Here is a 23153-nt window from a genome sequence, read left to right as displayed (position 1 = left end):
GGTCAGATGCTCTCCCTGAGGAACGGGTGTGCTGGTCCAGTGCTGTCACATACTCACCCAGGGGGCTGCTTGTCTAAAGCTGTCCCATGCTTATCTGTTGAGGGTGCTTGTTTAAGGATGTCAGATGCCCTCCGGTGCGGTGGATGCTGGTCAAAGGCTGCCAGGTGTTTACTGAGGGAGGTGGTGGTTTTTCAAGGCCTTGAGATGCTCACCTTGGGTGGGGGGTGGGGGGGTGATGCTTGCCCAGCACTTGAGAAGCTCTCCTGAGGGTGTGCTTGTCCAAGGCTGTCAGATGCTAACCCAGAGGGGTGTGCTGCTTCAAGGCTGTCAGTCACTCACCTGAGTGGGCTCCTTGCTCCAGGCTGTCAGAGGCTCACCTGGCAGGGGGCAGGGTGCTTGTCTAACTCTGTCAGCAGTTCACCTCGGGGTGCTTCTTCAAGGCTATCAGAGGCTTACCAATGTGGGGTGCTTTTACAAGAATGTCAGATGCTTACCTGGGATGGTTGCTAGTCTACGGCTGTCAGATGCTCCCCTGGGGAGAGGATGCTTGTTCCAGGCTGTCCAATGCCTACTTCGGTGAGGTGCTGGTCCAAGGGTGTTAGATGCTCACCTGGAGCCATGATTGTCCAGGGCTGTCAGATGGTCACCTGGAGGGGGTTCTGGTCCAATGTCGTCCTGGTCTAGCCTTGGGATTGCTTGTCCAAGGCTGTGAGATTCTTACCTGGGGGGACTGCTGGTCCATGGCTATCAAGGTTCGCCTAGGGCTGTGCTTTCCCAAGGGTGTCAGATGTTCACTTCAGTGGTCTGTTTGTCCAGGGCTGTTAGATGCTCACCTGTGTTGGGATTGCTTGTCCAAGGCTGTCAGAAGCTCATCTGGGGGTGTGCCTGTCCAAGGCTGTCAGATTCTTACCTGGGGGTTGTCTGTCCAAGGCTGTTGGATGCTCTAATGGGGAGAGGGGTTGTTTCCCAAGGCATTCGGATGCTCACCTGGGTGCTGTGTCCAAATGTGTCAGATGTCACCTGTTGGGGGGTGCTTGTCCAAGGATGTCAGATGTTCACCTGGGTGTCTGTTTCTGCAAGGCTGTCAGGTGCCATCCTGGCGGTGATGCTTGTCCAAGACTGTGAGATGCTCACCTGTGGGGTGTGTTTGTCTATGTCTGCCTCAAACTCGCCTGCATAGGGAGGGGATGTTTTTCCAGGGCTGTCAGATGCTCACCTGGGGGGTGGGGAGAACTTCTCCAAAGCTGTCAGATGCTCACCTTGGGTGGTGTTTCTCCAGGGTTCTCAGATGCTCACTGGGGAGAGGACCTGTCCACGGCTTTCAGATGCTCACCTGGGGAAGGTGCTTGTCCAAGCCTATCAGATGCTCACTTGGTGTGGTGGGTGCTTGTCCAAGGCTGTCAGATGCTCACTTGGTGTGGTGGGTGCTGGTCCAGGGCTGTCAGATGCTCACCTGGTGAGGGGTTGCTTATCGAAGGCTTTCAGTTGCTCACCCATGGCCGGTGCAAGTCCAATGCCATCATATGCTCACCTCAGGGGGGGGGGGGGCGGTGCTTATATAAGGTTGTAAGATGTTCACCTGGAAGGTGGTGTTTGTCCAAGTCTGTCACATGCTCACCTGTGGTGGTTACTGGTCTACAGCTGTCCGATGCTCACCTGAGGGGTGTGTTTGTCCAAGGTGGTAAGATGCTTACCTGTGGGGGAGTGTCTGTTCAAGGCTGGCAGAATCTAACATAGGGACGGTGCTTGTCCAAGGCTGTCAGAAGCTCACCTGCAAGGTGCTTCTTCACGGCTGTCAGATACTCACCTTGGGTGGTGTTTCTCCAGGGTTGTCAGGTGCTCACCTGGGGAGAGGGCCTGTCCACGGCTGTCAGATGCTCACCTGGGGGAGGTGCTCATACAAGCCTATCACATGCTCACCTGGTGTGGTGGTTGCTTGTCCAAGGCTGTCAGGTGCTCATCTGAGGGGGGTGCTATTCAAATGGTATCACATGCTAACCTTGGGCGGTGTATTCGGAGTTTTGTGTTGCTTATAACAAAATACTTGAAACTGGGTGATTTATAAAGAAAACGAAATTCATTGCTTACAGTTTCTCAGGCTGGGGAATCCAGAGTCCATCTGGAGGTGGCAACAGTGACCCAAGGGTCTCACACTGCAACATGGTGGAAGCAGAGAGAGCAGAGAGAGAGGCAGACTCTTTCCTTCTCTTAAAACCCTCAGAACGACGCCCCTGACCACCATTATTCACCCATTCACTCCTGCACGGTCCTACGATCCAATCACCTCTTCATGGCTCTGCCTTTCCATTATCGTAATAGGGATTCTCACCCTTTGAACAGTCAAAGTGGGGGCTAAGTTTCTAATACATAAAACTTGGGGGACACAATTCAAACTTCAGTGACTTTGGGGTCGACATAATTCAATCCACTACTGGCGGTGATTTCTAAAGTTGTTAGATGCTCATATTGGTAGGGGTAGAGGTCAAAGTCTGTCAGATGCTCACCTGGGGGCGGTGCTTATCCAAGTCTGTGAGATTCTCACCTGTGTGGAGATCCTGGTTCAGAGCTTTCAGATGCTCTCCTTTGGTGGGTGCTGGGGGGTTATGTTCTTGTCCAAGGCTGTTAGAGTGTCATCCCAGTACCTGGACTGTAATGAGAGTTTTATACATGGTAGGTGGAATTCCCCCGGGCCAGAACAGTATTGGCTTTTCTCCTTCAAAGGCCACTATCCTATCCAGTATTACCAATTGTCAGCAGTGCTGTCAGATGGAACCCAGGTCATGTTGCAGGATCCATCAGAGAGGACCCTCCTGCCTACCACCCTTCTAGGTCTCTGTCTCTCCACAGTCCACTGGCCAAGACCTGCACCCCCACACAACAGCTGTGGAGGAGCCCCATCCCCTGGAATTTTAAAGTATCTGGGTAAATTTCCAGTTCTGGCTGTGAGAAAGTAACTGTATTGGGCTGCTGAAAACTATGTAAGCTGGATAAAATACATGAACAACTCTGTTTAAGTTTTGAACAACAGTCAGTGGAGGGCTGTGATCCCTGAGAAACAGGAAACCCCATGAGGGGAGCTCAATGGGGAGGCTTTCCAGCCCCTGCACAGGAGATGGAGCAGATTTGCTGAGCTGTAGAGGTAGAGGTTGGAGTTCCTGGCCATTGCAGTGGCTGGAATTTGCACAAAAGGGCAGTGGAGATGATGGAGATGTGCAGAAGACAGGCATTGAGAAGACCTTATGGGCTTCACCATGGGTGCTTGTCTGAGGGGTGGTCTGCACATGCACAGGGAAAGACACAGAAGGCTAACAGAGATCACCCGTGGTGGGGCCAAGACCTGAATGGTTACCCCAGCATCACGCAGGGCTGGGAGATATTGGTGTTCTGACCCGTACAGAACAGAGAGACCTTTCCGCACATCTTGGGTACTTAGCTGAGACCCTAGGAAAGTCACATCCTAAAATAAAGCCCATACCTTAGGACTAAGTTCAAAACTGAAATAAACCTCCCCTAACAAAAAACCAAAACCAACCCTGGCAGGACCAACATGATCCACCAGTAATTTAACTGCCCACCAGAACAAAACTCAACACCCTTTGCAGGATGACAACATAATCCAGACTCCTTACAATATACCAACCACAAAGTTCAGCACAAGATTGAAAACTGCTGGACATGGGCCGAGCCCATGGCGCACTTGGGAGAGTGCGGCGCTGGGAGCGTGGCGACGCTCCCGTCGCAGGTTCGGATCCTATATAGGACTGGCCGGTGCACTCACTGGCTGAGTGCCGGAAACGAAAAAGACACAAAAAAAATAAAAAGAAAAAGAAAACTGCTGGACATGCAGAGAACCAGAAAATGTGGCCAATGATCAAGAAAACAAGTACTCACTAGAAACAGATCCTGGCATGGCTCAGATGTTTGGAATTCACACTCGGGCTTTAAAGCAGTGATTACAAACACATGAAGGGAATTTTTGCCATAAGTGAATGGGTAGGGAATCCTAACAGAGAAATGGAAAAAAACTATCATGAAGAGTCAAGTGGAGATCGTAGAGCTAAAAAGTACAGTATCTGAAATTAAAAATTTACTGGATGTGTTTAACAGTGGATTAGAAACTGCTGAAGAAGGATTAGTAAACTTGAGGCTATACCCATAGAAATTATCCAACCTGAAGAACAGCAGGAGGAAAAAACTTTTCTTTTCTTTGAAGAGAGCGTCAGTGACCTGTGGGACAATTCCAAGCAGAGAAGAGAAATAATGGAATAAATATATATGTATATGTGTGTGTGTGTATATATATACATATTTAAAGAAATAATGGCAGGAAATTTCCCAAGAAACTCAACAAATCCCAAGATGATAAACACAAAGAGAATCACACCTAGGCACATCTTAGTCAAATTTCTGTAATCAAAAGATAAAGAAAACACCTTAAAAGCAACCAAAGGAAAAAAGAAACATCGCATATAGTAGAACAAGAGCAAGAATGACGACAGACTTGTTGCAGAAACAATGGAAACCAGAAGACAGTGGAATGGAATCTTTAAAGCACTGAAAGAAAAAGTATCTAGTTAAAATATCCCTCAAAGATGAGGCTGAAATTAAAGACATGGGATATTCATCACCAGCAGACCTGCCCTACAAGAAATGCTAAATGAAGTTGATAAAGTTGAAGAGAATTGACACCCAGTGAAAATCCTCTGCTGGTAGAAATGAAGAGCATATTAAAATACGAAAGAATATATTTGTTCCTTCTCTTAATTTCTTTGAACAAAGCTATCTAAACCAAAAATACTAACATTGTACAAGGTGGCTTATTGCTTAATATATGACAACAATATCACAAAGGATGGGGGTAAATGGAATTTACTGTTGCATGGGTCTTACATTTTACATGAAGTGTTACTATATTAATTGAGATAACTTAAGGATACATATTGTAATCTGTACAGCAACTGCTAAAAAGTAATATTAAAAAGGCATAGTTAAAAGGCCAAAAAAGGAATTAAAAATGAAACACTAAAAACATTCAATTAACCCAAAAGCAGGTAGGAAGGAAAAAATAGAGGCATGCAAACGTACAAACAGGACAACTAGAAAAGCAACAGCAGGAGGGTAGACTTGAAGATAGCACCAGTAGCCCCCACTATTGGCCAGGTCAGCGGTCAGAGGCAAAAGACTTACCCTGATCAACCAATTAATCGATCGATCGTCAAGGCTCTCCTGTGCATGGCCAGGGCCTCAGGAAACCTCCTCCCCCTCCTCTCTTCCAAATGGCATACTCAGTCCTAAGCTCACCTGCCCACGTGCTTGCTGCCCTTCAGTGCCAGCCCACATCCACCTCCATACCACGGAAGTTCTCTGTGAGGGTGAGACTTCTTGGGTTCCACACTGAGCTCTCCCTTGCCAGAATTCTAACCCACTTGCCACAGCATTCCCCTGCTCTGCCTTGCTCCACCAGCTGCAAGCAGAGAGTGAGTGAGCTACCCAGGGAGGGTGTTGCAGACTGCAGGCAGTGTAGGGAGACTAAAATTAGTGGACTGGCAAGTGGACACGGGGTCCGGCTTCAGCAGGGAGGCTCTGGGCCTGGTAACTTTCAGGGACAGAGGCCAATAGCTGGGTCCCCTCCAACCCACCAAAAATGAATGGGAGGAATAATGGCTGCAGCCATGGGGGAGCAGGGAGGGGCAGGAAGTTGGGCAGGGCCGACCCTCCAGGACCCCAAGCAGGGAACTGGAGACCCAAGAACAGGGAATGGGAAAGAGGAGACCCAGCCCTCATGGCTGTGCCCTTCTGCACCCACCCTGCCCTCCTTCCTTGCAGGAAGCTGTGGACAACATTGTCTGTGCTCTGAAGGTCGACCCGGGGACTGTGGTCCCTGAGATCCGCTCTCTGAAGCCAGAAGCCCAGGCCCTCCTCACACAGGGCCTCTACTCCCGCTGCCGGGCCCTCCTGAGCCAGCTGCCAGACACCAGGGCCCCCCTGGGGGACAAGGACAGCCAAGGCCTCCTTGCCGTGGGGGAGGCATTGATCAAAATCGATGCTGGAAAGCAGAGCTGGCACATCCTCCTCACTGACATCCTCATTGCACTGGGTACGTGTCAGCCTGGGAGCAGGGAACGTGAGCATCTGTCCCCGAGCCTCTGACCTTCCATATTCTTTTCTGTAAAACAGGAGAAAGAGACCCCAGTATATAATAGCTTCTAAGGTCACTTCCACTCCAAGTCCCATGACCTGTGACCCTTCCCCCTATGTGGGGCCTGCGTGAGACTGACTCTCACTGTTCTTTACCTATGAGGCTCTTTGCACAGAGGAGAAACAAAAGAGGGATCTGGGGTTTCATAAAAGGATTCAAATGCTCAGGCCCCCTCATTCATCCATGCATTTCTTCAACAGCTGTTTATTGAGCTCCCCTGGGACACCAGGCCCCACTATAGGTGGGACTGACTGAAGCCCACGTGTGCCAAGACATAGGTCTTTCCTGCAAATTTCTACATCACCCTGGTGACGTGGAGACCACTTCATCACTAATTTAGAAAGGGGAGCTGTCTCTGTAGCCTGCATTTGCCACCAAGGACTTCAAGGGCCCCCAGGGCAGCTCCCAACCAGCAGACCCAGCCTTCCTCCAGGTGCTCTGGAGAGAAAACAAGTCCCGGTGATGACCACATGAGGGGCTCAGAGCACTGCTGCTCCACTGGGTCATGGGGGGGGGGGGCGGGGTACACCAGGTTAGCCAGTGAGTCCATGTGACCGGCATGGAATCATTGTGTGCCTCTGCTCCGGGCTCCTCTGGGCCAGCCCAGAGCAGGAAAGGCTGCGGCAGCCCACAAGCTCTTGTAACCCCGTGCCCCAGCCTCACCTACCGACTGTCCTTCCTGAATCCTGGCAGGCAGTTATGAGGAGGCTGGTGCCCACCTGCTAAAAGCCCTGCACCCCGCCCCACCGTCAGAGGCAGCCCGAGCCCGGCTGGGCCTGCTCCGGCTCAAGAAGGGAGATGTGCCAGCCGCTGCTCAGGACCTGCAGTGCCTAGCCGAGATGGACACCCAGGACCTCGGCTTCCTGCTGCATCTCCTGGAGGTCTCGGAGCGGCAGAGCCTCACCCAGGTGCACGCAGGACCCCACGGAGCCCCACCAGTCCCTTCCCAGCAGCACAAACGCAAGACCCCTGGGCCCACTGCCTGGGGCAGCTCTTCACTCCCTGCTGTTGGGGTGATTTCACTTGGGTGTGGGCTGAGGGGTGTGAGTAGGAGGCACCCAGGAATCCCCAACAACCCACTGACCTCTCGGCTTTTCTGCATGGGGCATGTAAGCGACAGGTGACTTGGGAGGGGAACCTCTCCTCAGAGTGGGGCTGAGCCAGCCGGGGCACCTTGCACTTGTAGGAAGCCCACCCCAACGCCAGCAGAGGCCAGGTGGGGAGGGAGACTCGGAATGACGGCCTGCGTGAGCCGGGGCAAGTACTGCGCCCCCTGTGCTGCCGCTTCTCCACGGCACCCGCGTCCGTCCACACGGGGAAAACCACACTCGGTATCCAACGGAGGGGATTCCACCGAGGGGCCAGAAGCTAACAGAGGCGTAGGGGGCGGTTCGGTCACACAGAAGAAACGAAGGCTCACATAGTGTTATCAGAACCTGGAACTCGGAGGAGGGGCTTGGCTGGTGTCTCAGCTCTGAGGAGGGACTGGGGGGGTGTCCGAGCCAAGAGGAAGGGGCTGGACTGGGGTCCTTGAGCTGGGGGGTGGGACCCGGCGGGTCTCCGAGGTCACGGGGGAGGGCCGGGCGGGGGAGTCTCCGAGGACACGGGGGAGGGCCGGGCGGGGGTCTCCGAGGTCACGGGGGAGGGCCGGGCGAGGGTCCCGAGGTCTGAGGCGAGGGCGGCGGAGTCTCCGAGCCGAGGCGCAGCCGCCGGTAAACTGCCTCCGCCGAGCGCTAACCACGCGGTTCGGTTGCCGGGCAACGCGGACCCACCCGGAAGTGGCCGCGCCCCGCGTTCGGGCGGCACCGCGCCTGCGCGGCCGGCTCTCCCCGCCCTGGTGGCGCGCGGGTTCCCGGGGGCTGATGGAGCAGGAGTGGGGGACGCCGTGCGGGGCGCGGGCCGGGGGCACGGGAGGGGCGCTGGGGGCGAGCCCGGCCTCCAGCGCCCGCCGCGCTGCGACTCGGAGCGGCTCGCGGTGTGCGGGAGGAAGCGGTGCGGGCCCCCGGCAGCCTGGCTCCCAGTGCCGACCCCTGGCATCGCCGGCGGGGGTCTGATGCCTGCAGCCGCGCCCCTGCGGGGTCCGGGGTGCTCTGTGCTTTCCCGGGGGAGGCGAGGATCGGGGGAGCCGGGTGCGGGGCTGCGGCCGGTGCGGCTACCTGGAAAGGGGGGGACAGCGAGAAAGGCAGGGTCTCAGGGTCCCCACTCCTGAGCAGGGGGGCCACTTAGGCTCAGACAGAGGAGGGGCCGTGCGGGGCACGCAGATTGATCCGTGGGGCGGCCGGGTGACTTCTGTTCACAGCCGACTAGGAGGAACTGATGTTGGAGGCAGGGTCTGGGGGGCCCGACAGTCGGCCTCAACCCACCCCGTCCTCTTACCAGGTCTTGACTCTGCCACAGGAAAGAATCCAAGGGCAGAGTCACAGCAGACACTGAGAACAGGTTTAATGGAACAGATAAGAAATGCAGGTTCCATGGAGAGAGGGTGGCGTGCTCCAGAGACCGAGCAGGGCCCACACCGAGTCTAACACTAAAGTAAGTTCAGTACAGACACCGAGAGTCTAACACAAAAGCAAGAAAAGCACATACCTAAAGTTCAGTACAGAGAGCAGGCTGGCTCAGGAGATCCAGCAGCTGCCTGCTGAGAGTAAATTTAATACAAAGTCCCGGAGATCCCCAGGACAGTGAGCAAAACCCTGCCTTCTGCTGAGAGTGGCTTTTATAGTTTCTCCATTAACGAATATTCAATGGGGTGGCGCCCAGCTATGTTAACATTTAACATGTAACTATGTAACATAGTCTTACACGTGCTCAGTCAGTCTCTTCCTGGAGCTTTTTCGCTGGACAGATCCTATCACATGCACCGGGCCTGTTCAAGAATGTTCTGCGCTCTCTACTGAGCATGCAGACACTTGATTTGCATAAGCCAGCCCCTTGTGGTCTCATCTTTCTAGTGTTGGTGCTGAAAACAGGTCTAACTGGCAACAGTATCTTTCTTCCCCTGGGCAGCTCAGAGGAGAGGGCTTGAGACCTCAGGGAGTGTTTGGGAACCCGGAGGCATGTCCTGAAACCTGAACCCAGGGAAACTGAGCCTCTCCTGTATCAGAACCAGGGTCAGAGGAAAGGAGATAAGGCATTTTGGCCGGTTTTGAGTGGCTGTCAGCCTCGGTACAGAAAAGGGAAGTGCTGGGGGCAGAGAGCGGAGGTGGGCAAGCTTGACCAGCAACCACCCCTTGGGGCTGGGCTCTCAGTCCAGCAGTCCCCAAGGAGAGAAGGGCTAGGATGGACGGTGTTCACTGACTGGCCTCTTCCGGCCCTGTCCCACAGCGTCCACCGAGGCTGGGGGACGAGTCCAGCACAGCCCTCCGCAAAGCGCCCCCTGTGCCAGCCCCAGGGAGGCAAACAGTGAACCCCAACCCCTGGGGATCCTGCGGGCAGATGCTGGGGCACAGTGGCTGGGGGCAGGAGAGGGGAGCCACCAGCAGCATGTTTTTTGTCCTGACTCTGACGTTCGCGGCTCGTTGGTCAGCAGTAATGGACAACACATTAGTGCCTAGCTGGCCCTCCCTTCCCGAGTCCTGACCTTGGGACAAGGAGGGCGTTCAGAGACCGGGCTGGGCAAGGGCTGTGTCTGCTCTCGTCCTGAGGGCCGGGGCAGCCTTTGGCAGGTGGGCAGGGTGGAGGGCTGGGCGGCAGCCCCATCAGGGATCTCTGTCAGGGACCTGTTGGAGAGGTGGTTTTGACAAGAGGAGCGGAGGGACAAGGCTACTGCTGTCTCCCAGGCAAGGGAAGCTGGGTCCGGCAGTGGGGCAGGAGGGCTGTGCGAACGGGAGGACCATGAGGAAGTAAATCCAGGTGACTGATTGGAGGCCCAGGGAGAGGGGTGGTCACAGAGCATGAAGTCTGAGCTAGCCTTGCAGCTTCAAGGTGGTGGGAATTGCAGGGAGGGGTTCACTACCCTGGGCCCCCACCCCCGCCCTTGCCTGGGGCCAGCCCTGCTGGAAGAAGCCAGCAGCTCCTGTGCACCATGACGGTGACCTTCCCTCCCCAGGGAGCAAGCAGAGGCCACTGTGCAGAGTGGCTCAGGCCAGTGAGAAGCTGGTGGGCATTGTGGACTGACCCTGAGATCTCTCCCTCCTTCTCTGTCCTCTGTCCAGGCAGCATCCCAGGAAGCCAGAACCCTCCTAGATGCAGGGCAACCCAGGCAGGCACTGGGATACTGTTCATTGGCTGTCCTGGCTGGTAGTGGCAGTGCCTGTCACCTGCGTCTGCGGGCCACCTGCCTGGCGGAGCTGCGGGAGTTTGGCCGGGCACTCAAGGACCTGGACCGTGTGCTCCAAGAGGGTGCAGAGGACAGCAACCTCCCAAGCCAGGCAGAGGACTTCTGCTCCCGGGGCCGCCTGCTGCTGAGCCTGGGGGACGAGGAGGGGGCTGCAGGGGCCTTCAGCCAGGCCCTTAAGCTGGCACCCACCCTGGCCCAGGGCAGCCTGTGGGAGCAGCCAGGCCGGGCCCCCACCACCTGCGTGTTCCTGCACCTCGGGCTGCGCTGCCTGGAGGAGCAACGCTATGCAGAGGCCTGGACAGCAGCGGAAAACGGCCTCCTCGTGGACCCCGACCATAGCGGCCTGAAGAAGCTAAAAGTGAGGATCCGGAGGGAAGCGTCCTCAGGCTGCCGGCTCCACTGACCAGAGCCCGACCTCGTCCAGGTCCAGTCACAGGACCACCCTATCATTTTCATGTGGAGTGCACCCAGCTCCTCAAGTCGATGACCAGCTTCTGTCCTTTGCTGTCCTTCACTTCAAAGTGAAAGGGACAGCTTCCTGTTTGCATGGAGGGGCCATCCTAGGAGCCCACAGCCCCCTCTGCAGTGGGCAACCTCATCCCCAAGTCGGGCTCCTCTCGGCCCACACCTGGGGCTCAGACTTTGAAGAAGCAGCCCCAGGTCTTGTCCCTGGCTTGAGATCCAACAGGCTGGAAGGGGGATTCAGGGCAGCCCCTCATGGCCCTGAGGGAGATAGCACCAGCCCGGGAAGCCCCTGTTTGGACATGAAGCTGCCTTTGACTTGGACCCTGGCCTGATCCTCGGGCTGGCCTGCAGTAGAACCTGGGTCTTTCCAAGGGCAAAACTCCCAAGCAGGAACTCAGCCAGCCGCAACCACTGAAGCTTGCCTTTCAGGTGCCTTCATGGAGGTCATTCACTGGGGAATCTAGTGCCCGAGCCCACCACCCACAGCCCTGGGGGTCCACCACCTCCCTCCTTCGCAGGTCCCTACTTTCCAAGTAGAGCGACCACAGAGGCACCCTAATGAGCAGAGCCCCCAGGCTTGTGCTTGGATCTCCTTGTGAAGCTGTCACTTGTGAATTGGTGCTTCCAGAGAGCGTGGGTACAGCTGGCTCTACGTGAACAGACCCTCCCTGTGCAACCTTGCTTCTCTGCCAGTGTGCTGGGACAGCCTTTCCTGGGTGGAGCGAGGAGCCCAGCCTTGCCCAGCACTGCAGGTGTCCTGGAAGCGAGGCCCGACTGGAGGGCTCCTCCCGTGTCCGAGAACGAGAGATGTGTGCGGCAGGCGTGCGTGAAGCCTGACCCCAGCCCTCCCATGTTCTGCCTGTGGGAACAGGACCACGGCCACCTCTCTCCCTTCTCCTCAACACTTTAATTTGCCCCCCCCGCCCCGCTCTCTGTGCCTTCCTTCTGTGGTCTTGGACCCGTAGACCAAGCCCCTGCTCTCACCCCCTACTCATCTCCTGGGATCATCTGAGGGACCCCAGTCCATGGGCTGAGGACCCCAGGGCTTGCCTTCACCGAGGCAGTGGCTCTTGTTTCTCACAGCCCCCGGCAGCAGCTGCAGTGTCTGGAGGGGGTTGGCAGCCTCCTTCCTCCTCGGTCCCCACCCACTCCCGTCACCCAGCACTGTGTGGGAGCCCCACCCTCATGTCACCCTCATCCCATCTGGTGCCACCAGGGGCTAGGCAGAGGGGTCAGTGCCTCCCACCATGAGGACCAATGGGATGGGGACCCAGAGAGTGCGTGAGGACTCCTTCGGGGTTGGGGGCACTCAGCCCAAATCCTCCTCCCTGCCTTTCCCACTCAGAATCTCAAGTTCCCACTTTTCCAAGATTTTCCAGTGCACCGTCCTCACCAAGTCACCTGGCCACATGTCTATCTCTCCATCCATCCTTCCATCTGTGCATTCACTGGCTTGACAAACATGGGCCAGCAGCTCCAGGAGCCGGGCAAGGGGCCAGGTTCAGGGACACACACACAAGGGCCATTTGGCGCAGGTGGGCAAGTCAGCACCAAGGCCATGGGGCAGGGCTGGTCTAGAGGGGCCAGGGTCAAGAGAAGGCCCAGCCCCCGAGCTGCAGGGAGGGCGGAGGCAGTGGCGAAACGTCACCTGGGGGTCACCTCATGCCTTTGCTACTACTGTCCTCCCCATATGGGTGTCCTGCCCCCTCCGTCCATGCAAGGCCATCTTGGGACTCGTCACACTGGGTGTGCAGGTGCCCAAATCCGGCCGGAGCTTCACCAAGGCCTCAGCCCCAGCCTGTCGCAGCCCAGGAGGCAGCACCTGCCATCCAGTGGCCCATTTTGAAGGTGTCTCAAGTCAGCCCCTGCTTACCTGGCACCTCGCCATGCTCTGAGTGTGCCCCCCAAAAATTCATGAGTTGAAATCCTAACCCCCAAGGTGACAGTATTAGGAGACAGGGCTTCTGCAAGGAGATGAGGTGATGAGGGTGACGTCCTCGAGAATAGGGTCAGTGCCCTCGTGAAAGACACCAGAGCTGCCTTGCCCCTCCCACCATGCGAGAAGGCATCATCTGTGAACCAGGAAGTGGCCTTCACCAGACACCAAATCTGCCACACCTTGATCTTGGACTTCCAGCCTTTAGAACTGAGAAATAAATTTCTGTTTCTAAGCCACCCAGTTGATGGTATTTTGTTAGAGCAGCCCCGATGGACTCACGCACACCCGTTCCCCTGCCCTGACAGCAGACCGCTGGCCCCTGAGGACGAGGGGCGAGCCTTCGTTTCCCATGTACCCTCCCCACTGGGGCCCAGACTGGGCTTTGCCCCCAGGAGTTGCTCCAGGACTGAGCAGGCACCCAGACCAGCAGCCCCTCCATGTGCTCAACAGAGAATTCCAAGAAGTCACGGATGCGTCCCCCCCATCCCCAAGGCCTGGGAGCACAGCCTGGAGGGACATTTCCAGGGCCGCTCTGGCTGGAGGTTCTAGGAGTTCATGCTATTTGTCGATGCACTCGCCTCCCTGGCAGCCCCCGACCTGCCTCCCATAGCCCCCAGCTCCTCATCACTGCCCAGCTCAGTGAGAGAACCCAGGCCCGAGTGTGCCCAACGGAGACCCCTTTCCTGGCACAGTTCCTTCCTCTGTGTCATTGTGGGAAGCTCTGGCATCTCCACTTCATTCACTGTAGACCTCCATCAAGTCCAGATTTCACTCAACGAAGTGAACCGTCAGTCATCTCCAGCAGTTCACAAGAGCTCGCACGCTAAGTTCAGAATCTCTAGCAAGTGTACCCATATCAGTAAGCCAGCCCCGTCCAGGTGGCCTAACACCCTTAGCCTCAATTCCCACCATATTGCTCAGGTTTCTGAGTGTGAATGAATGAAATCTCACAATAGTTTTGGTAAATATGCTCTTTCATCCTGGGTCAGACTTTGTACTTGACCCCGACACCCAGGAGCATGCTGAGACGTGACCCTGGTCACAGGTCTGCAGTTGACAGGGCGTGGTTGCGATGGTTGAGCAGAACAGGCACCTGGCCCGGGGGAGGTTATCACAGGGTCTCAATCAGGGTTCATCTGCTCAGACGCTGGCAGACACACTGCGTGCACTGTGAGGGGACCCTCAGAGGACTCGGGGGTTCAAGTTTCTCAGCTTCATCTGAGCCCAACCAGACATCCCCATTCCATGTTTTGGGGTCCCATTCCCTCCCAATCAGCACCCTAACTTTCTCATAGGGAACTTGGTGAGGCCATGAATGCAACCTACATTGTAGTTATACAACCTGCACAATTAAATGTTGTGTTTCACTTTTAGCAGAATCAGCCCTAAGGCCACAAGGAGTGAGGACACACCAGGGTTACCATGGCACTTCTCTGACCTCCCGCTGTGACTTGAGCTGAGCATTGAAAGGTCCAAACCTGGCATTTCTTCCTGTTGGTGCTACAGGAGTCCCCAGCCCTAGAAGTACCATTACTGTCCTAGTGGTCATGTGCAGTGGCACCTGCACCTACACAACAGCACAGATGTGTCCGAGGTTGCTGCATGCCTGGGTGGCTGGCCTCCCACCTCCCACTGGCAAGGACACCATCCCAGCACTCCCAAGGCCTGTCCTTGAGGGGCTGTTTCTGGGACCACACCTAGTACCAATTTATCAATCAGTAGGGGTCCACTCAGGAGACAGAAACCACAACAATGATTCAAATAGCACAAATTTAACAGGAAAAATTCTTCATTCGTTACAGAGTTGTTAATTTAGGGAATCATGGAAGTTGCAACTGCAAAATTCAAGGGCAGATGACCCACCTCTCAAAACAGACTGGCAGTATAGGTGACAGCAGTCGATGGTCACAACTCTCAGCTCAGGTGACCACACTCCTCCCCACATGCCCCGTCCCCTTCCAGGTACGTCTTGCCGGCACCTTCGTGCCAAAGGTGTTGTGCATACATCTCCTCTCGTTTGACTCTATGACAAACATACAAAAGTCCTTCTGTGGTGAGCAGACAGAGGCTCTAGCTGTTGGGGCCAGGCTGGTGGCCCAGTGACAGAGACCTGGGTGGAGCTGGACCCCCGGCCCTTCCCTCCTGCCCAGCACATGGCCTGACTTCAGGAGACAGCTGGCAAGGGGGGTGAGCATAGGGCACTCCTGGAGGCCCGGCTCTCATCCAGCACCCTGAGCACCTCGGAAATGTCCTTTAACCTCTTCTAGCCCATTTGTCTTTGCCTCCCCAGAGTGAGCATGGCTGGGAAAACCCAAGGGAGAGGACCGGTTCCTGCCATGGAGGGGCCCAAAGAACGCACCTGGAAAGGGTTAAAATCCCCCTCCAGGGGTGTGCTGGGCTCCAGCAATGGACGGTTTGTGTGTGTGTTCACATGTGCTGGTGGGCACGGCCATGGGTGTCTGCGAGTCAGTGCTGGGGCTGGGAATCTGCAGCCTCCTCGGCCTGTGGACCCCATTTCCTGCTTTTCTTAGTTGGCAGGTGCCAGGCCAGAGCCCTAGGCCTCCTGCTCACACCTAAATGGGGAGAGAGTTTAGGAAGAGGCCAGCCTTTGGGTTTCAGGTCGCCAGCTGGGCCCAGGTCTGCCTGGGGGCACTCTGGCTGGGCTGAGCACGGGGACAAGCCTGGGGTGCGAGAAGGAGGGAGATGTTCAGGGCTGGCCCTGAGAGGCTCAAGGTGCAGAGGGCTCCTGTAGAGAGTAGACAGGACCCTTGTGTCTGTTTTTCTCCCTCAGCTTTGTGCCTTGGAGGCCTCTTGAGACCCAAAAGTGGCCTGCTTAGCATCAGGGGTGTTGTGCAGGCAGGCTGTGAAGGGCTCTGGAGACTCCCCAGGGCTGTGGCACCAGGGCTGTAGCCCCAGCCCTGCTGCAGCCGGAGGTTGCCCTCCTCCCAGGTAATGGGCCAGAAGCTTCCAACAGCATGCAGCATGGGTGTCCTGGTGAGGGGTGGTCATGAGGTTCTGTTGCCCAACCCCACCCGGATGCCTTGCAGAGTCCCAGGGCAGGGCAGGAGGACGGGGCAGGACTCATCGCACAGGATTCTGAAATGGAAGCTGGTCACCAAGGTAGACCTGGAGAATCAGAAGCCTGGGTTCCCGCTGGCACGTGTTCTGCTCAGAGCCCCCGAGGCCCATCAGCAAGCAAGGCCAGGGCGCCTGGTTCACATGCTGAAGCAATGGAGGATGGTTCCCCAGCCGAGGCTGCCTGCCCCTGGGGGTTGGGGTCTGTTCCCCATGGGCAGAGGGAAGCAGCCAAGCCCCACACTAGTGTCTCCAGTTAGACCCTCCCTGGCAGCCCTGCTGTGCCTCCATCACGATAAGCACAGGCCACCCCCTCCCCTTACACTCTGGCAAGGCCCCCAGAAGCCACCACCCTCGTTGGAGATTGAAGGGGACAGATGCCCAGGGTGGGGCCTTTGCAAACCCCTCAGGGGTGGTTAGGGGCAGAGACGCTGTGGCCAACGTCTGTCCCACCAGGTGGGCAGGCTGGGCAGAAGGACCTGGCCTTCCTTCCCAACAGCCTCTGGACTGAGGGGTCAAGAGATGGAAACAAGGGAGGAGAGGGGGTTGGGACGCAGAGGCCCGAGGCCCTGGGAAGGGGCACCCACTCAGCAGGGTACCCCAAGTGCCCAGGAGCTGCCCTCTGCCCCCTACCCTCACATCAAATCCCCATGGAACTCCTTGACTGAGCAGGAATCACCGCCTCCAGGGAGCCCACGCCTGCATCACAAAGGAGGCCTGGAAGCCGGGGTGCTGGGCCCCACCTGAAGCCTCTGTTCTCTTGTTCCCAGAAGCCCACACGCTTCACCCAGCTCACCCCAGCCCTTGACCATCCTGCCAGCCTTCAGGGACCAGCTGCTCCTGAGTGGTCAGAAGGTGAGTTTACTGAGTGAGGGACCCGCCAGGATAGCTTTCCTGGGCAGTGCCTCGAAAACACCCTCCGAGTGCCCAGCCCACGTCACACTGGGCCACTGGAGCAGCCCTCCCACCCCCGGCAGGTTCCCCCATAACAACCTGGAGAGGCCACCTCTGCCTCTTCTCCAGCACAATATTTCACACTGGCCCCCAGGCCACATGGCTCAGGTGAAAGTTTTCACTGTGTGTGCACCTTTCGGCACATCAAGTCCAGGGAAGGGTGTGGGCAGAATGAAGCGACCTCCCAGAATGCCTGAGTGAATCGCTTGATTGTGATCAAGGTAACGAGCTGGTGAAACCCGAGCTACAAGCACTAGGCCGAGGTTCAGACTCGTGCAACACGATTGGCTCATTCATTCATTCATTCAACAGATGTTGGTCAATGCGTCCGGGGTGGGGGGCACTAGTCTAGGTGCAGTGACTCTGAAAGATGGAGCCCCCTCCCCCGAGAGCTGACATTTTTGTGGGGACAACAGAAATTTGGGATGCAGATGTTGAACCTTGCAGCAGGGGCGAGACGCAGAGCAGGGGACGGGCTGGGGGTAGGCTGAACCTGGAGGCCAGGTTGGGGAAGGCCCCACTGGGAAGGTGACCTTGGCGGGCATCTAGGAGAAGAGGGTCCTGACAAAGGGGGCTCCTAGGACGGGCCGGCCTGAGGGTGAGGGCAGGGGATGACAGTAGGGGACGCAATGAGAGGTGATGGGGCCAGAGAGGGTCCTAAGATCAGAGCGAGGGCCGCCTCCTACTCCAAGGGGATGGGCACATGGGTGGGGGGTGATACCCTCTGACTTCACGGTTAAAGGACCCCTTGGGATAGATGGGGAGACAGACCCCGCAGGAGGTTCTCGTCACAGCATGGGGGAGGTGACGGGGTCTGGAGCAGGTGAGTGGAAGCTGAGGATTGGATGGGGCATGAGTCCAGCCAGGGTCAAGGAGGACGCCACAGTTCAGTTTCAGCAGCTGGGAGGATGGAATTCCCTAGGGGACAGCAAGAGGAACCTTCTGAGGGTGTGAAAGGCACACAAGCATAGCCGAGGTTCCCAGTATATCCCAGTGGAGATGAGGTGCCAGGTGGGCGCTAGATCTGTGATCAGGGGAGGCCCCAGCAGGAACTCAGAGACTGAGGAGGCAGCTGGGGCTAGGGGGCCAGGAGCGAGGTCAGGTCCCACCCCCTGTCAAGAAGACGAGGACACTAGCTGGCTGTGCTGGCTTTGTAAGGGACCTGCCCAGTGGTTTCTAAGTCCCCCCACCCCTAAGTTGGGCCATTGGGCAGGTGATGCCCAGACAGGTTAAGAGACATGTCTAAGACCTCCCCAGTGAGTCTGGGCCAGAACTCACGTGGAGCCCAGGGGGTCCAGCCTCCGGTTGGCCTCAGCAGCTGGACACTCACCTGCCCAAAGGCAGGACTGGGGTCCATCTTCCTCTGGCTTCTCCCAAACTCTCTGCCCTGCCTGGGAGCTCCACACAGCAAGTGTGCAGTTGTGGCTGACAACTGGAAGTCCAAACTGTAGGGGAGCAACAAGCTGTTTCCCCAGGTGCCCGGGCAGCCTCCAGGGACAGTGTTGTGAGTGCCAGCGAGGGATGCCCAAATGCACACACACATGCATACGTGCGCACACACAGCATACACGTGCACTCACATGTGTGCATGCCCACATACATGCACACCTGCATGCATATTCATACACCTGCACACACAAGAGCACATGCACACTCACACCCACATGCATTCCACACATGTACACTTTCATGCACACTCACAGCATACACATGCACTTACACATGCACCCTCACACATATGCACAGTCACAGGCACACACACAGCATACACATGCACCCTTACACGTGCACACACATGTGCATACACATGTGCGCACACATGCATACATATGCACCCTCACACATATGCACAGTCACATGCACACAGCATACACATGCACCCTCACACGTGTGCACACTCATGCACATGCACACATATGCACGCACACACACAGCATACACATGCACCCTCACATGTGCACACACATGTGCATACACATGTGCGCACACATGCATACATATGCACCCTCACTCACACACAGACGTGCACACTCACACAATGAATGCCATGCACATACACTCACACTCATTCACATGCACACACAGGAGCACAGGCACATATATTCACATACACTCACATGCACACATGTATACACTGACACACGCATGCTCACACTCACACACGTGTACTCACATGTACCCGGGAGCCTTCAGAGTCTGCCATCACTGTCCTCCAGCCCTCCCTGCCCAGCTCACTGTTCTGCCGACAGCAACGGCCTGTCCCCAGCCCTGTGTGTCCTCCTCTGCTGCCTGCTGCCTGGCTGGCTTGAGAAGGTGTCCTCTCTGCAGTGTCAAGGTGGAGAGATGACCAGAGCTGTACACCAGCCAGTGGCTGCCGGAGCTAAGCCTCGAGGCTGCCTGGCCCCACAGGTCCCTTTCTGGCCTGCATGGTCACCGCCTGCATGGGCGTCGATCATTCCTGTCTCCTGGACTCCAATGGAAAGGCAGGCAACCTGAGCTGCCTCCCCAACAGTGTCCTTGACCCAGCGCCCAGGCCTGCAGCTCAGGCAGGCTCCCCTGCAGAGGCCCTCAACAGATGGGAAGCTGAGCCTCCTGGGTCCCATGCTGACCCCAAGATATGAGCAGAAGGGTCTCATGACCATCCCCTGCCTGCCAGGGTTTGGAGAGAAGCTGACCTCGAGAAGAGGCCTCTTCCCACCACGGGGCACGCCCCCAGCACTCCCAGACACTAGTCCAGGGGTGGTGTCTAGAGCCATGAGACCAGGCACCCAGGGCTGGAGTGTGGGCTTGAAGAGGGAGACGGGGACTCAACATCCCAAAGCACTCGGCTGCTACCAGCCAGTGTCTGGCCCTTCCAGCCTCGGGCAGGACCTCAGAGCTCTACGCACCTCTACCCTGCCCCTGGCCTGCGGGTGGCTCAGCCGCGCGCTTTCCCGTCCAGAGCCTGGCTGATGGGGAAGTCGGAAAGCGCAGCGGGCATGGAGGAGAGAGCCGGCTGGTCTGAGCTGAAACACCGGGGCTTCCTGGAGTGGGGGCTGCTGCTGCTGCTGCTGCTGCTGGTGACCAGTGCCCTGGTGGCCCTGGGCGTCCTCTACGCAGACAGCAGAGGTGAGCGAGGGCCCCCTGCTGACACCTATGCACCTGCTCGCAGCTGCTCACCCCATCCCCACCTGCTGAGGGGCCTGTGTGCCCCCGGGACAGGCAGGCAGTCTGCAAGGGGCACCCGAGGCTCCCAGGGCCATGCTGCAGACCACAGAGAGGCTGCGGGAGGGATACTGACCTGCAGGGAACTGGCGGCCCCTTCCAGAAAGCTCTGCCCTGGGCTCAGGCTGACACGGCTACCTCTGCGGGCTCTGCACCTGCCCGCCTCACCTGTGCCTCTGCAGGACTCCTGAGATGCTGCAGGCCAGACCCCCACCCCATCAGCCCAGCCCCCTCCCTGGCCTCGCCTCAGCAGCTCAGCCCCAGGGCAGGGTGCAGCTGCAGTTCCTGGCCAGCCCGGCAGCAGGAGCCCACACTCCCGAGCTGGGGACCCACCAGCCACAATGTCCCTCCCGCCTGGCTGGTCTCACCTGGCCACCTCCCTCACCACTGCACAGCAAGAAAGGATCTGCCAGGATTCTCCTCCCCACTGTTCCCGCCCCATGGAGGCCTCAGTCACCTGGAGGCTGCTGAGAAAGGCTGGGGTCCCATCAAGATAGAGGCATAGCCAGGGCTGCCCTCCAAGTAGACCCTGGGCTGTCCCAGGAACAAGCCCCCTCACCCCCAGTCCCCTGCCTTGCTCTCCCCAGCAAAGGCCAACATGGAGGAGCTGGGACTGCTCCCCTCTCAGGTCAGGGGCACCTGGGCACCAAGCAGACCTGGTCACCTCCCAGCTGCCTCCCATCCAACCCCCCCCCCCCCCCGAACCACAGACACAGCCTTGTCCCCTCCGAGCCCACAGCAGGACGCTCACCCCGCCGGCGGTGTGGGCCGCACTCCTGCCACAGGCGGCACGGGGCTTGGTAGCACCTGCAGGTGAAGCACTCCCCTCCAGGACTGCTCTTCACTCTAGCGCATCACAGCCTTTGCTAGAATGTTCCCTCCCTGGCCAAGCTAGCTGCACTGCAGTGCGACCTCCGTGGACCACTGGGCAAGGTGGTTTCTGTGAAACAGAAGTGGATGCTGTTGCCTGGGGCTGTGGTGGGCGCCCCCCCAGGGCTGTCCCCTGGGGTCTCCCCCCAGGTAGATGGGCGCTGCCAACTCCATGGGCGCAGACGGAGTCACTCACTCTGGGGAACCTCTGTTCAGGGCTTGCTGGGTTCAAAACACCTGGTTTAGGGGCTTTTAAAGAACAGGACTACCCCCCCCACACACACACACACACTGAGCTCCGGCACGCAAGTGGGCCCCTGTCCTCTCCTGGACAGTGCCAAGAGCATCGGCCGCTCCCCATCCCAGCCGCCGCCACCTCCTCGCGGTGCCTCGGATCCCAGCGAGGTCTCTGCCTCCGCCCTCTGTCTGGCTGCCTCTCCCTGCTCCTCGTCCTTCCCTGCGGTACCAAGCTCTCGGACAGCCCGGGTCTCCTTGACCCTCCAGGGCTACACAGTCCTGTGCTTCTGCGTAGGGACCCCTGTGACCACCCCCAGGAATGACCCCACAGCTAAGCTCAGCCCCAAGGCAGGATTGAGCTTGCAGATTTTATATGCAGAGTTATCATCACCCATTTCTAAGTGTTTTCTCATTTCCATTATGATTTTTTCATCTACTCATAAGTTATTTTAAACTTTTTAAAATTTTCCATATGCATGTGAGTTTTTAGTTACCATTTTTTTCATTGATGATTTCCAACTTCATTGCACCGGTGTCAGAAGCCACGGTGTATGTCATTGGGCCTGTGGTTCTTTGATATCTGCTGAGGCTTGCTTTAGGGCTAAGGCCCGGTCAGTTTATCAACAATCCTTGTGTGCTGGTGGGCCATACCCGATCCCTGGCTGCGGGATGAAAGCGTCTGTATACGCCCATCAGATCAATCCAATCTTCCGTACACATGCCTTTTTCACTCTCTTGATCTTTCATTGATGGAAAGGTGTGTGTTAAAATCTCGCACTGCAGAATTATCAATTTCTTCTGGTAGTTACGTGAAGTATTGATCTGCCTATTTTACCTATTTTAAGGCTATTTCATTATGTGAATACAAATTTAATTTATGTACAAATTATAAGATTAGCTTTATGAATTTAATAAAATTTTATATTTAGATTTGCATACCCACGACGTATAATTATGTAGTGACCTTTTCTATGTTAACAATTTGCTCTTTGCCTTAAATTCTGCTTTGTTTTAAGTTCTGCGTTGCCTGACATGAGACTAGCTGTTCACTGCCATTGGCTTGGTCTATCTCTCTTATTCTTTTTCTCTGAATCTTCTTGTGTCTTTAGCTTCAGAAGTGTTTCTTGCAATAGAGTATAGCTGGATTTTGGCTTTTGTCTGTTACCTGGAGGATTTTGTCTGTGTACTTTCACTACGGTTACTAAAATGTATGTTTTTCTTCTATTGTGCTTTTTTGTGCTTCTTATGCCCTTTTATTTTTTTCTCTTGGCTTCTTTAGGATAGATCCATTATTCAGCACATTTTACCTCCACGAGCTTGGAGGTTTTATACTTCTATCCTTTTGATGGTTATTTTAGATTTTTTGTTTTAGTTATTTGTTATTTTAAAAGTTATAGATAAACCTTTTTTTTTTTTTAGAAAATCCAATGTTTTTACAGAAACACAGTCTCATGCCCCCACTCCTGCCCTGGAATCCTGGAATTCTGATTCTGAGAATTGTCTAGTGCAGAGGTCGCACAAATTAGGCTCTCTGCCTGCTTTTGTAAATAAAGTTTTATTGGAACACAGCCACGCCCATTTACTTACTTCTATGGCTACTTTCCTGCTACAACAGCAAAGTTGGATAGGTGAGACAGAAACTGTATATGACCCACAGAGTCTAAAATATTTACTATCCAGCCCTTTTCAGAAAAATATTGCCCACCCTTGGACCGGAGTGTCTCCTCATGTGTCTAAACCTCCTTCTTGAACCCTTCTCTCTTTACGTTCAGACCATAAGATTGTGATTCACACACAGGTTCCTGTGTCGACAGTCTGGCTGGGCAGCCAGCTCCCCCCAGTCCTAGCTGTGTGACCATGGAAAGTTTCGTTAATACCTCTGTGCCTCAGTTTCCTTATCTGTAAAATGGAAATAATAGCAGTGTATACAT

General features: G+C 56.1%; 2 protein-coding genes across 2 annotated transcripts in view; both read left to right on the top strand.

The window, feature by feature from the left end:
* TTC34 (tetratricopeptide repeat domain 34) overlaps positions 1 to 10881 on the top strand; it is a 136456-nt gene extending 125575 nt beyond the window's left edge. The window contains exons 6-8 of the mRNA XM_063103845.1: positions 5827 to 6097; positions 6893 to 7107; positions 10354 to 10881. Of these exons, the coding sequence (XP_062959915.1) occupies positions 5827 to 6097; positions 6893 to 7107; positions 10354 to 10881 (1014 nt within the window). The remainder of the gene's footprint in view (positions 1 to 5826; positions 6098 to 6892; positions 7108 to 10353) is intronic.
* Positions 10882 to 19862: 8981 nt separating this feature from the next.
* Positions 19863 to 23153, top strand: part of MMEL1 (membrane metalloendopeptidase like 1) — a 35592-nt gene continuing 32301 nt past the window's right edge. The window contains exon 1 of the mRNA XM_063103576.1: positions 19863 to 20036. Within this exon, the coding sequence (XP_062959646.1) occupies positions 19863 to 20036 (174 nt within the window). The remainder of the gene's footprint in view (positions 20037 to 23153) is intronic.

This window comes from Cynocephalus volans, chromosome 8 (assembly GCF_027409185.1).
Source record: "Cynocephalus volans isolate mCynVol1 chromosome 8, mCynVol1.pri, whole genome shotgun sequence".
Lineage (NCBI taxonomy): Eukaryota > Metazoa > Chordata > Mammalia > Dermoptera > Cynocephalidae > Cynocephalus > Cynocephalus volans.
The sequence above is the reverse complement of the archived record's forward strand: the minus strand, read 5'-3'. Positions and strand labels throughout refer to the sequence as shown.